Source organism: Aptenodytes forsteri, unplaced genomic scaffold (genome assembly GCF_000699145.1).
Source record: "Aptenodytes forsteri isolate BGI_AS27 unplaced genomic scaffold, ASM69914v1 Scaffold163, whole genome shotgun sequence".
In the NCBI taxonomy this organism is placed as follows: domain Eukaryota; kingdom Metazoa; phylum Chordata; class Aves; order Sphenisciformes; family Spheniscidae; genus Aptenodytes; species Aptenodytes forsteri.
In genome coordinates, this window is record NW_008795332.1 from 1 (window position 1) to 13,749 (window position 13,749).

Sequence of the window (13,749 nt, forward strand, 5' to 3'; positions counted from 1 at the left end):
CTCCCCGACGTGAAACCCTCCTCTTCAGCGGGGAGTGCAGTCCAGCCCGCTGGCAGCCCCGACACCTCCCCGCGGTACGTGTGCTTCTTCACTGGCAGTTCCTGCGAAGACCTCTGAATGCCACGGGCGAAGTCCACGCAGGACTCGGGGGCCCTGCACCGGCTGGCTGCTGAGACCTGCCGCGCTCAGGCCGAGCTCAGCCGCTTCCCCGACATCGCACGCCGCGATGATGCTTGTACAAAAGTCAGTTTGAGAGCAATGATGTAGAGCAAGTTGGATGGGAGCTCCGGTGAGCAGGGCTGGTACTGCGCCTGTGGCAGGAGGTGCCCGGGGCCAGCCCCGGCAGCCACTGCACCGCCTCGCGGGTGTATTTCAGCCTGAGAGCCAAACGGGAGGTGCTGGAAACCTCGGCGGGTGCCCGGTGCCCGGAGCAGAGCCAAACGGGAGGTGCTGGAAACCTCGGCGGGTGCCCACAGTCGGGGCTTTTCGTGCAGGGCTGCCTCGGCCAGGGCCACGCTGCTGCCGGCGGTGGCTGTGCTCGCGGCAGGAATGCAAGTGCTGTTCATCAGCTCCTCGGAGAAATTCATCAGGCAGCAGCGGCGGCGGCGGGGGAATCGCGGCACCGTCCCGGTGCGCGCGGCGCGGAAATGACCACTTGTGCCCCAGTTTAGCCCCAGCTGCCAGCTCGGAGCCTATTATGTCGCGGCGTGTGCTGCCCCCGTGCTCCCCACCTGGGGAGGGGGCTCATTTGTAGTTAAAAATCTATTGTGACTTGTCAGAAAAAAGAATAAATGAGCACATTATTTTTTCATTTTGGAGCTCAGCATCTGTTTGTCTAATCAAGAAGGAGAACTGGGAAAGTCAACCAGGGCTGACGCACACATTTTATTTAACTTTTCCTCTGTCAAAGGAGTTTAAATGTGTAATGAACAGGCCATGGTGATTTGAAATATAATCCCATTACTCTGATGAGATTACCAAGGCTGTGAGAGTTCACAAATCATGCTTAGGGTTTTTAGAGCGAACAACACCCTGTTGAGATTTTTTTTTTCTTTTTTTTGCATTTAAGCAGAGGTGTGTGGGGAGAATAAAACATGACAGCTCTTAACCCTTTGTGCAGTGCCAGTGGCAGTGGCAGCGTGGGGCTGTGCATGTGGCCAGCCTCCGCTGCTTGCGGTGGCACCGGGACCCCTGCCGTGGGTACTGCAGCGGCACCAGGGAGCAGCACCCAGCTGGGGTGCGGGGCACCCTCCCGCTGGCCCTGCCTGGCCTTTGTGCCCATTGTGCCCATGCGTCTCCGTCCTCGTCCCAGCATCGTACCGGGGAGGCTGCACTGGGATGTGATTTAAGGGGCATTAATTTTAGCAGCAGCAGCACCCAATACCACACGCTGCCACAGCAGCGCATTTCCATGAAATTCATGGGCCCATTACAAACATGTCTCCATAAATAACTCCCCCCATTAATCTCAGGGCTGCACCCAGGGCTGTACAATGGTTTTCGCCTGCTTGCCCCGGTGCGGGGCGGGTGCAGCCTGTGCTCCCGTCTGGGTCCCAGCTCTGCCACGGCTGCTGGAGGGGCAGCTGCAAAAGCCCCCGGGACGCACCAGGTTCCTGCCAACCTAAACCCGAAGGAGCCTCTGGCTTGAACTGCTCCTCCTCCTGGATTTCACGGCAAACCCCTGCAGAGCCCTGGGAGAGCTCGGGTCAGGCCAGGCGCCCCAGTGCTCTCACCTTGGGTGCAGCACGTGCCTGAGTACCCTGCGTGTCCTCTGCTAAAAGGTTGCTCTTTCGTTTCCCAATATTCTGATAAAACCAAGGAGGCAGCAAGGGCTCGTCTCCACACGCAGTGCTCCCTCGGCTGCAGCAGCCTTGGCCATCCCCACACGACCGACCGCTCCTGAGCAGGCAAAGATGCTCATCAGCTATTTTATTCTTTCACAAATCTCCCAGACAAATGCTCAGCCACCCAGGAGCACAACGAATGACCTCGGGGTCTCACCACAAAGGTCACCCATCTCTCCCGGTGTATTCGGGACCCTCCGAGCAGCATTTTTTTGTGCAAATACGAGCAAGTTGGACAGCGAGCGGCTGGCCATGAGCAGCACCGGCTGCTGCAGGCGCCTGGGCTGAGACCAGCCCACAGGTACGAGTCCCCCGGGGCTCCTGGTACTGCAAGGGGAAACATCTCTGGTTGTTTGCACCCACTCTGTGCGTGCGCTCCCTGACTCTCACTGGGTCTGTGCCTGTGATTTTTTTGCAAGTGTACACTCACTCTATGAGGTGCAATCGACCGTAAAACTTCAGGTGCACATGCAAGCCAGGTCCCCCTGCAACAGCAGAAGTAAGAGAAAAGTCAGAAAAACCTCTGATGCCTCCAACAGCTACCGATGCATGTCAGTGAGAAGTCATCCTCGTTATGTGAGCCGGCAGCCACCCTCTTCTGCCGAAGCCCAGTAACAAGGCACGGAAGGAACAGCTTGCTTTTCTGACCCAGTTGAATGCCCATCTGAATCAATTAAATCTACAACTACCGGGGAAAGACCAGCCCATGATGGATTTGTGTTCAGCTGCGCACAGATTGCAACCATGAGCTCTGATTTAACTCTTTCATCAAACACTAAATAGTAGCAACGTCTATTCCGAGGGAGAGGCTGTTCAGCTCTTGAAAAGCTGGACGTTTCCAGAATTTAAGGAAGGTTTCCTCCACACCGCGTATTCAACTGGATCTGATTTTTGAAAGTAAATTCACTTCTTAACTGTGAACAGCTCTTTCAGAGCAAATAAACTCATACTGGGCTCCACACCTTGCCTGCTCCCCGTCAAGCCCTCGGAGCATCCTCCAGCAGCAGCGTCCCGTCCCTGCTGCCCTGCCCGTGCTCTCCGGGGACGCGCTGCGCTGCATGTCCCAGCTCCGTGGGAGGACTGCGCTAAAAATAAAGCAAGTGGAAGGTGATTTACGAGATGGTGTAAACGTACATGGTCCGGGCAAGTGACTATGTGCCCACAAACGTTACCACAGTTTAGACAGCAGAGATTTTTTTATTACATCAATCTTTAGGCTTTACTGAAAGCAAAATACTGCACATACTGAATATCTACTTATAATAAATAAATGTAAGTGGGTGGCAACAGCATTACGGCCATGGAAACAAGTAGGAGATTTCTGCAGTTTCTAATACGAAAGTAGGCAATTTTTTAGTTCAGTTAAAAAGAATGGAAACTAGGTGGCAAAAGAACATTCACATAACAACTTTAATGTTAAATAGTTCACAAAGTTGGTTAAAGGAGTCATTTACATTGCATTATTTGAAGGGTCTTTCCCCATTGTATCTGTGCTGCATTTGTGCATATAAAATATTAAAAAAATTAATATAATACTATAAAATATTGTTTCTCTTGTTTTGCAGATATTATGGAAGACTGTACAGTGAAGACTGGCCTCCGCGGTGCAGGCAGGGCTCTCCCCGAGGCAGAACCGACACCAGCTCTAGGAGGGCTAAACCTTTAAAAACCAAGAACTTAAACACAACAGGTAAGTGACAAACAGACCTCTCTGCCTTAGTGTCTATTCCTAAACTATGTGTTAAGGCTCAGAAAGTTTTCTCTATACAAAAGCAAGGTAGGACACTGTAAGAGGTCACGTTGTGGCAGGCGAGGCTGGGCGGCAGGAGGGAGCCTGGTCTGCCCGCGGGACCCGCAGTGCTGCAGCCTGCCCTGCAGCCCCGGCTGCGGTTAAATGTCTCTTGGAACCGAGGGCATTTTCTTGATACAAAATCCACAGCAGCAGTGCAGGGAGCTCCAGCTTCAACGACTTGGAAAGCTTTATGAAAGACACCTCTGGTGAACTGAACCAAAAATGCGGCTCTGGTTCCCAGTAATCCCATTCATGTGTTCCCTGATGTATTAAGGATGGACAAGGCCAAAATAGTTACAAATCCCAGTACAAAGCAGGTCTTAATTTTTATTTTTAAAGAATAATATTAAGAAAAGGTGAAGGCATTTTCTCAGTCCTCAGGTGCAAGCTGTCTCAGAGGAAGAGCAGACCCCAGCGCGGCAGCAGCCGTGGATCCGCGGGCGGACGTGGGCAGCTCCCGCAGGCAGGAGGACGCTCTCCCTTCAACCGCAGAGATGCAGCCTTGGTGTCAAAACACCGTGCTGACTACAGCAAGTAACTTCCAATAAAACGTATGCAAAGCTGAAAAGCACAGTTAAATAAAAATATTTTTGAACAAAACAAACCACAACAGACTTGACTGTCTCAACATTTCTTCACAAATCGGCTCCCCTGCAATGGCTGCTGTTCCCTGGCTCACGGTTGCCTCCTGCACTTCAGCAACAGAAGTGAAACCATCTGGGACTACAGCCTCCCCCCAAAAGAACTGTGCATCATATGGACCTTGAAAAAGATTACATCTGTTTATTAATAGTAAAAATGGATACATTTGTCCTACATTTTGTTTTTAGAAATTTGATCATGTCACAAGCAATACCTGTGTGTACGTGGGTGTATTACAGATGTATATAATTTATTTTAACCACGCTGTGAAATAATATGTAATCACATCTCTTCTTGTGATTGTACATAATACAGTAATTAAATGATGCCAGTCTACGTCATTCTCTTATTTCTAATCAAAGGAACCTGAAGCGTAACAGTCTTCTTTCCGGCTGATATGGCTCTTTATTTTTGTCACAGGGGAGACTTCCCATCACCAACGAGGGATAATCTTCCAACCGTGAGAGACGGGGTAATTCAGATTTCTTCCCCGGCTGCTCCTGCCTGTTGGCAGCAGGAGCACCGCAGTCCTGGCTCCCACCTGTCTCGGGCGGTGGGGAGCGTCTCCTCCTCCGAATTCGGCAGACAGGCTCTCCTCGAGGCTAGGCGTTACTGCTGTCCCGATTTCTTCTCCTTCTGGAAGCTAAAGCTTGTTCTCCTGCTCAGTTTTCTTTGTTTCTGAGCAAAATAATCTGCTCTGGCCGTGCTTGCTCGCGACTCTAGAATATAGTTAACCTGCAAGACACGAAACGGTATTTAATTTCCTCGGTGCTTCAGCGGGACAGCCCGGGGAGGGCAGGGACCCTCACACCACCCAACCGAACGCGGCTTTAGTGAAAGCGGCCCCAGCGGGCCGCCAACAAAATGACAGCAGAGACAACCCGGAGCTCCAGGAGAGCCCTGCTCTGCGCGGGGCCGCTTTCCGGCTCCTCCTCCCACGGCCCTCGGCTCGGCACCGGGCGGCCCCAGGCTCTCGGCATTCCTCTCCCCTCATCCCACCCTCGTCACCCAAACCTCCGGGCGAACGCAGCACGTCGTGAAGACCCAGAGTGCTGGTCTAATAGAGTAATGGGCTTCAGTAAAAGACTTTCTCAGCTTCAATAAAAATAATTCTTTCATTACAATGTTTGCATACTCAGCTAATCTCATAGTTTCCTTGTGTTTTGGCACATTTTACTTGATGAAAGCATTTTTAAATGATATTTAACAAGCCTGCTATTCCCTAAATTTATTATCTCCAGTGCTTTGTGATAATCACATAGATAATTTTAATGGAAGGTTAATGCAAGAATCAAAAAGATAAAAATGCCCTTTGGTCTGCCATTAGCTGGTTAATATGCTGTGGCTTAAAACTTGCACAATTTTATGCACTGTAGAGTGTTTCACTTTCATTGCATATTACAGCTTAAGGCATAAAAATATAGGAAATTTTCATGGTCAATAAAGCCTCGGTCTTTCTCACTTGATCATGTAAAAAGCCTAATTTGAAAAGTCTGATTTCTCTGTGACTCCTAATGCTGACGGAATTGAAAACAAACTGGTAACTTATGCACGAAACCAGAAAGTGCTCCATATAAACAATCTGCAACTTAAGAAAAACCATACTGTTCAACAATATTTCTCTCTTGAATATTCATGTTATTCATAGCAAATCTTTTTTTTTTCAGCCTTCTTTTATGACCAGTCTGAGATGTGTCTGGATGTTCTGGATTACAACAGCTTATTTAAGATAAAGTAGGAACAAAAGAATTGGCCTAATGGTTCATGAAGTAAGTAGAAAACCCACAAAATACATTCACCTTCTATGTTATTAATAAAAATTATTTTATGGTATGTCAGTTATTTAGCAATCCTCTAAACTCCACACAGAAAAGAAAATAAAACATAACAGATGGCTTGCCAAAATTACTGCTTTTTAAATTCTGAATTGCTGTGAGATATTAGCTTGCGGAAAATTAAGTCTAATCTTCCAAAAGTGTTACAAAAATTTGTTTCAGAAAGTCAGTCAGTATGTGTATGTACTGAGCCACAAGAAAAGCAAACAATTCTGATAAAGTATCATGGTGGGAAAAATAACCTTTTTGCTTTGTACAAACACCTGCGTTTGGCAAAGACGTGTGAAAGGCAGGAGAGAAGCGCTGTCCTGGCAACGTTACTGCCTCCGCTTGCGCCGGTGCTGGAGCCACGAACCCGGCGTCAACCTGTGGCCTTGAACGTTATGTCAGCGCACGCTTTAACTGGAGCCCTCCTGAAATCGCTGAACACCGGCTCCGAAAGGTCCCCCCACGGTGCCGGGACCTTTGCCCAGCCGCCCTCCCTGCTGCCCAGCTCCGCAGCAGCTCCTCCAGCTCCTCGCAGACCAGGGGCGGCTGCTCCCTCAGCTCCTCGCCGTCCCGGCTCGGCGCCTACGCAAGCCAGGTGCCCTGCCCGGGTCTCCAAGGCTGGGCCCCGCGCCGGCAGCCACACGGCAGCACCGCAGCGCTTTGCCGGACGCAGGCGCGCGGCCCCACACCGCCGGCACGACACGGGGCTTGCAGACCATCTCACGTGTCTGGAAGTGGAAACTATCTGGATACAACAAAATTTGGTGGTTTTCTATAAAATTCCACAGAAAATTGGTATCTCTATTAACTAGAAACAAGCATAAAAGGGAATATTATACACAAATAGGCAGTCTCCTGTATGGCTGTTTGAAAAATGAGTAAAATAATAGGCACCAAGCAACTAGGCTGGTAAGTTAAATGCACCTTAGTGGTCCTCAGGCACGGCACCATTCATGTATTTCCAGAGCCTCTTGAATACTTTCATGTCTAACAAGTGGTATAACACCCAGGATTTTGGGTCACTTTAAAATTTAATACTCACCTTCAGTACAATTTCATTGACAGTAGCAGCATCTGATTCAAAGTAAAGGTGTTTGTAGTCATGATTGCTTAGATATGTAAGTTTAAATATTGCATGACCTGTAAAGATAAGAAAAAAACTGTTCAGAATATTCCTGTAAAGTTTCAGCAGAGCTTGTGTGCCTGACAGAAGAAAAACACAGATGGTGATCTTAGCATACCATCAGCACAACAGAAGGAAGTAATGAAACGCTGACAGGCTTCTCATGTCATTTCAATTTAAGGCAAGTGGTGGCTTACAGGAGCAGCTGAACTCTATTCAATAAAGTTCGTTTTCCCATCACATCCCCACTGCAGGAAATGCAAAAATCTATCAAATGGCTAGTTAGCTCCCGTTCAGCCCAAGACTATATTTCAGTTAAACTACCACATTAGGACTACTTTATGTAACTATTCACTGTATAATCATCACATGCAGAAGATAAGTGTTATATTTAAAATAAAAGGCCAATTAACCCCAGAATCATCACTCCAACAACCTCTCCCCAAAACACTACCCAAACCCACCCAGTTGCTTACGGCAAAGGAAAGTGTCACCACTGTAAAATACAAGAGGATGCAGCAACGATGCTATGAAACAGATACTCAAAACCAGGAATCTCACTTCCTACGAGCAGGACAATCAAAATTAAAGTATAACTGTAATTTCTATCTACGCAGCACTTCGCTGGCAGGCTTCGCTGTTGCTCAGTCCCAAATGGAGGTTTCAAGTGATTAAATGGACGCGGGGTGCCGACAGCCCGGCCAGCCTCTGTGGCTGCCTTTGGAGAACGGCACGGGAACCACGGACCTTTACAAGGACTGCAGGCGGGACGGGAGGGGCGGCTTTAACATAAAGGCCTCTACGCAGAACACGTAGGAGGGCAAAATATCCTTCACTTGTACGGATGTTCATGGCTTCAACATTAAAATTAAGCATCTTCTATACATTATATTTTTCCATCATTTTTCTCAGAATTTATTCAGTTCAAAGGTCAAAGTTAGTAATCCGTAAAGTAACAGCCACATTACTGTAAATTCAGGTCTTTCCTGGAGGAAAGGTAATTTGAAATCTTATTTACATTATCTAATTCTCCAGATTTCCAAAAAGTGACTGATATATGCTCAGATCTGTGGCCAGAAAATTTGAGATGCGAGTATTTTATTGTGGCATGTTAATTAAACACCATTATGATGCACTAATCTGGAATATAAAGTCTATATTGAAAAATTGGCTAATAATAATAAAAAAAACCCCTTTAAATCATTTGACAAATGATGCCTTGGTGGTACTAAAAATGCAGGAATTCCTAGCCACAAGCTCATTAGTATGTTAATGCATGCACGCCCGGCTCTGCTTGGGACTGAATTCAGCATCTTTACGATTCCGAAAGTGCCCGTGCACCGTTCCTGGGGACATGACACAGCACCGCGCCCCATCAGCTACCACAGTTTTCCTTGGACATTTAATTTTACACACGGTTACAGAAACTGATTACTAAAAATGAAAATTAAAATGGCACAAAACACAGTCTGGAGGATTCCAACGAGGTTCTTTGTTTTGGGTCTTGGAAGTTCACCGGGTGGTTCTTGGTGTGGATCAAGACTCCCTTCACCTGGTTTAGATGTTTCGTTCCACGTTTTCTTCCACCCGAGCAGCCCGCTCTCCCGACGCTGACCTTGCCTTGCCGGCTGCTCCCGAGGCTGCTGCCCCCAGCACGGCTCAGCCGGTGGGGAAGGCCGGGGTGCTCTGAAAGGGCCAGAAGCCGAGGAACGGCCTCGCACCTCACAAACACCCCTCTCCAGGCTCCAGGCCCGCTCGCTGTCACTCCTTCCCCGGGAAGCAGAAGGCAGCAGCGGGGCGGGCGCAGCGCAGGCAGGGCCACGCACACCACCCCACCCACAGCGCCCACATCCACCCCACCAAGGGATCCCCCCAGATAAACGTCGAGCTGCTCCGTGAAGCCAACAGTGCGGACACAAGCGTCTTAACCCCGTGGAGAGCGGGCTGGGTGTGCAGCAGTGCGGCCGCCCTGGTAGGAGCGGCACAGCCTGCATCGGATGCAAGGAGCAGAAAGCCCCAGCGTGCCGCCGGCGTGCTCCTCCAGAGCAATGCTGCCCTGCCATGCATCACCCCGCAGAGGCAGGGCACAGGACCACAGAATGAAAATGAAATATTAATATGAAAATTAAGCGAGATCACTGCCTCCATCATGCCTGATGAAGAATCCCTCCCCAGTACCCCCATCTTTCTTTTAAACCGGTGATTTATGCCTCCTTTCCGGCAGAAGTATTTGTAGAGCTGACAGAAGCAGAACGCAGAACTTTATTTTGAGCACTTATTGTGAGGAGTCAGCTCTTTTGATGACTATTAGATGCCAATAACAATCCTGACGTGCCCTGTAGCAGGAGGCAGAGCTCACCCTGCTCCCCTGGGGAGCCCAGTGCTGCCCCGGTGCCACGTCAGCACCACGCACTCCTCGGGCACAGCACGCCGGGCAGCCCGACAGCCGCAGCACACAAGGAGCAGAAAGACCCAGCGTGCCGCCGGCGTGCTCCTCCAGAGCAATGCTGCCCTGCCATGCATCACCCCGCAGAGGCAGGGCACAGGACCACAGAATGAAAATGAAATATTAATATGAAAATTAAGCGAGATCACTGCCTCCATCATGCCTGATGAAGAATCCCTCCCCAGTACCCCCATCTTTCTTTTAAACCGGTGATTTATGCCTCCTTTCCGGCAGAAGTATTTGTAGAGCTGACAGAAGCAGAACGCAGAACTTTATTTTGAGCACTTATTGTGAGGAGTCAGCTCTTTTGATGACTATTAGATGCCAATAACAATCCTGACGTGCCCTGTAGCAGGAGGCAGAGCTCACCCTGCTCCCCTGGGGAGCCCAGTGCTGCCCCGGTGCCACGTCAGCACCACGCACTCCTCGGGCACAGCACGCCGGGCAGCCCGACAGCCGCAGCACAGCCAAGGGCAGTGCTCGTGCTCCCGGTCCTGCCAGTACGGAGGCTGCTCCGGTCCCTGCCTTTCCGGCGAGGCGCTGGCTGAGCCGTGGACCCGCACTCCTGCACGGGCTCTCAGGAGTCGCAGGGGACACGATGCTGCCGCTGAATCCGATGCAAAGCCTGAATGCACAGCGCGTGCCGCGGTTGTGCACAACCTGCCGTGCAGGCCGCGTAACCCAGTCCTATGCCCTGACAGGTGATTTAGTGGAAAGAAGCTAAGACGACTTTTCTTTAGAAAGCCCCATTACAGCATTATGTTTATGTGCTCCGTGTCCACATTATACTATTTACAGCATGAAATATTAGTTCATTGAAATCATAACTGGCACTTTGCTCCGCTACTATTCTAGCCAAATGGAATTTATGAATTGTGAGATTGATTTCCATTTCCAAGAGTGCTTAAATATGTGATGTACCTCTTTCCAATAGAGCACCACCCTTGACAATTCGGAGATCAATAGGAACTTCAATGGTTTTATATTTCCGTATAAGAATATCTGGTAACAAACAGCAGCAGCTCAAGCGGCTTCTGCCGCACATGACAGTAGAATTAAAACAAATGCAGAGATTGCATGAACGGCTTCGTTACCGTGACTCCTACATGAACAATGGTTTGGTGTCCTTTAGCTTGCGGGTCTGAAACACAAGTGTTCAACTCCAGCAAACACCAGTGCTGGCTGTCACTGCCCTGCACCGAGGCCACGCAGCAGTGTATTTAACATCAACCACTGCAGCGGATGGCAAGGGTGGACTAAACAGGGGGAAACTTCAATATTTTGCAATCAGAATTAATCGGCTGTACAATGGAAAATACATGTTATTCCCAACTATGTTTATCTGCTAAAACATTTATGGAAGGCAAATGAAATGTCAGAAACTCATCTGTTATCACAGGCTTTTGTCATGATGTAGGTACAACCCACAAGGCGAGCTCAGCAAACCTGAGCAGGTTTCGTGCGGATGGCCCACGCCAGCCCCGTTTCTGCCGTGCCTCCCCGGCCCGCGCTGGGGCTAACCTCACTGCGACAGCAGGAAAACAACATCCTACCGTAGGTGCCCTTTGGCCTCAGCTCTGAATGCTGATAAATCTTTTCTAACTCTCAAACACTAATAGGTTCCTGTGTGGTTACACCTGAAATGCCTACAGCAGGCTCAGGTGGAAGGGCAAGATGCTAATTCACTGGAAAGGAGGAGAGCTCGTTTACTCTTTCAGCATGATGCCTTAAATTCAATTGTTTGACATCTCCTATTTTTTAACATTACTATACTGCCAAAAAAAGTGAAGGAAGAGGCTAGTTATGGCATAACCAATATCCTTCCAAACCCAGCAGCACAGCCAGACGCAAATCTGCTGCTCACGTTTCTCCTCTCTATCCTTCTTAGGTTTGGTGAAACACTACTCGTGCAAACAGCAACCCCTGCCCTGTGCTTCGTCCCCCCAACGTCTCATTGCTTCTGCGTTTACATGCAGCAGGTGACAAATACTGCTGAGTTACAGTTTCCAGAATTACTGACTGAAAAGTCATTGGTAAATCTTCTGCAAATTTCTGCAAGTTACAATCTTGGGAAAATACATAAAACCACTGCAGTCCACCATACTTCACTTGAAAGAGGTGAAAAAAGTTTTCACTTTTTAATCTAAGCAACAAACTCTTTATCAGAAAGTCTAAGAAAATACACTTTTTGCCCGGCAAACACTGGAAGGATGTGAATTTGCACAAGAAAAGACATCTTTTTTTAACTGAATCTGCCGAGACTAGAAATAGTTTTTCTTCTTCCTCTCCCATCCCCCCCATTCAGACTGTACCAAAAGCCTCTCTTTCTCTTGCCAGTGCCACTCTTTAAATCAGTGTGCACTGAATTAAATCACTAATTAAACGGAGGATGAAACGAATATTCATGAATTGGACAAAACAGAAAACAAACACTGGGAAATGCAAATTTATGTTAATTTTTCAATATACCTTGATGATTGCTTTGTCATTACAGGCCATAAGGCAGAAGTCAACAATTAAGAGTTATTAGTGGAATAAATAGCTAGAGAAAGGCCTCTCTGAAGAACAAAACACTTATGGGCATCATCTGACATCATCACAGATTTTCACCATTTCAGAAATTGTGACTACAACAGGATCAAACCTTGAAATCTCTTCTCACAGACTCATAAGGGATTACAAAGAATTAGAAATATACTAGTAAACAGGCAAGGAATGATGAAAATAAAATACACATGAGCAATGTTTCTGTACAAAGGCAGTTTCACTTAAAACACTAAGATGGGGTAACCTCTGCTCACCAACCACTGTTATATTTAATCTAAAAGCTTTGGGGAGGGACTCTGTTTGAAATCTGTATGTGCTACCTCAAAAATGATGCTGTGACCCTGGAGCGGGGCCCGAAGATCCTACAAAAATGCGAGTGTTGCATTACTGTCAAAACACCCATCCTGACAACCTCTAGTAACAAGAAAACTTAGAAGTTTTCTTCTAGGGGGATGTCCTGAGTTGCACTGCAGCCACAGCTGGATTATCAGGGATATAGTACCGAGCTCGGTTAGGGACACAGATTGAACAGGAATGCTGTCCTGAGTCTAAAAGTGGGGTTAAGCCCATTTTATGCAAGCGATATTTATCTGAGAGGTACGTATTTTCAAGGCGATGTCTCCTTCAGAGGTAGCGACTGCAGTCGAAGTTATGGTTGAAATCCTGATTATGGTTGAAATCCTGACCCCACCGATATCAGTGGAACCACCGATGAGTCCAGACTGCACACCACATACCTGATGGATCTCCTTCAAACCAAGGCATTACTTAAGTGGGAACAAATGATACGAATGTTAAGGAAAAAAAAAATAGTTTTCCCTACAACTCAGGTCCTTATATTCTACTTTAGGCTTATTATAAAACATTGCTATTAGTGGATGTCTTGTTTCCAGATGTCCTGAAAGCAGAGCTGCAATTAAAGTGCTGCATACAACCACTTTTATGTCAAATTGTGATAACTATTCACACATCTGGATTTTTTTTCCCCAAAGCCTTTTGTTTCTTCTTCGAATTATTATTAAAGGCAGAATAATAATAAAGATTTTTGCAAGAATGGTGAAAATTGAGGTGGAACTCGGGGTTGCCCAAAACCTCTTCACCAGCAACCTTGTTTGGGAAAAAAGATGATAAATAAATCAAAATGCACTAAGCAGTGTTTCCACATGGCAATCGCCTCCTTCATTGCGTCTGCACCTCATCAATCACGCCATTGTCTGCTTGAAAGGCGAGCCTTGTAAATGTCATATCCACTCAAGCCCAAGGAGAAGCGAATCAAAATGCAGCAAGGAGTTTTAATTGGATAGTGTAATTAAACTAAAAAACCCCAGCAGAATAGCTTTGACAGGATAGATGAAGACCCCTTTTAATAGGGCTACAAAACATATTTGTTAAAAGGATGAGGCAATGCACACTCCTGATTGTGCTCCAGAGTACTTTTATGAAAAGGCTGCTCAATGGGGATGGATTTAATAAGTTGCAGCCACGTCTGTGGGGCACAGGCAGGAGAGTCTCTCGCAGCGAGGCAGTCGCCA

The 13,749-nt window shown here is 47.8% G+C and overlaps 1 protein-coding gene across 3 annotated transcripts in view; it reads right to left on the reverse strand.

Annotated features, from left to right (window-relative positions):
* Positions 1–4,395: 4,395 nt before the first annotated feature.
* Positions 4,396–13,749, reverse strand: part of MAPKAP1 (mitogen-activated protein kinase associated protein 1) — a 99,110-nt gene continuing 89,756 nt past the window's right edge. For all 3 annotated transcript variants that reach the window (XM_009280090.1, XM_009280091.2, XM_009280092.2), the window contains 2 exons: positions 7,144–7,241; positions 4,396–5,013 (listed from right to left, as the gene is read on the reverse strand). In XM_009280090.1, coding sequence (XP_009278365.1) covers positions 4,888–5,013; positions 7,144–7,241 — 224 coding nt within the window. In that variant the 3' untranslated portion in view covers positions 4,396–4,887. The remainder of the gene's footprint in view (positions 5,014–7,143; positions 7,242–13,749) is intronic.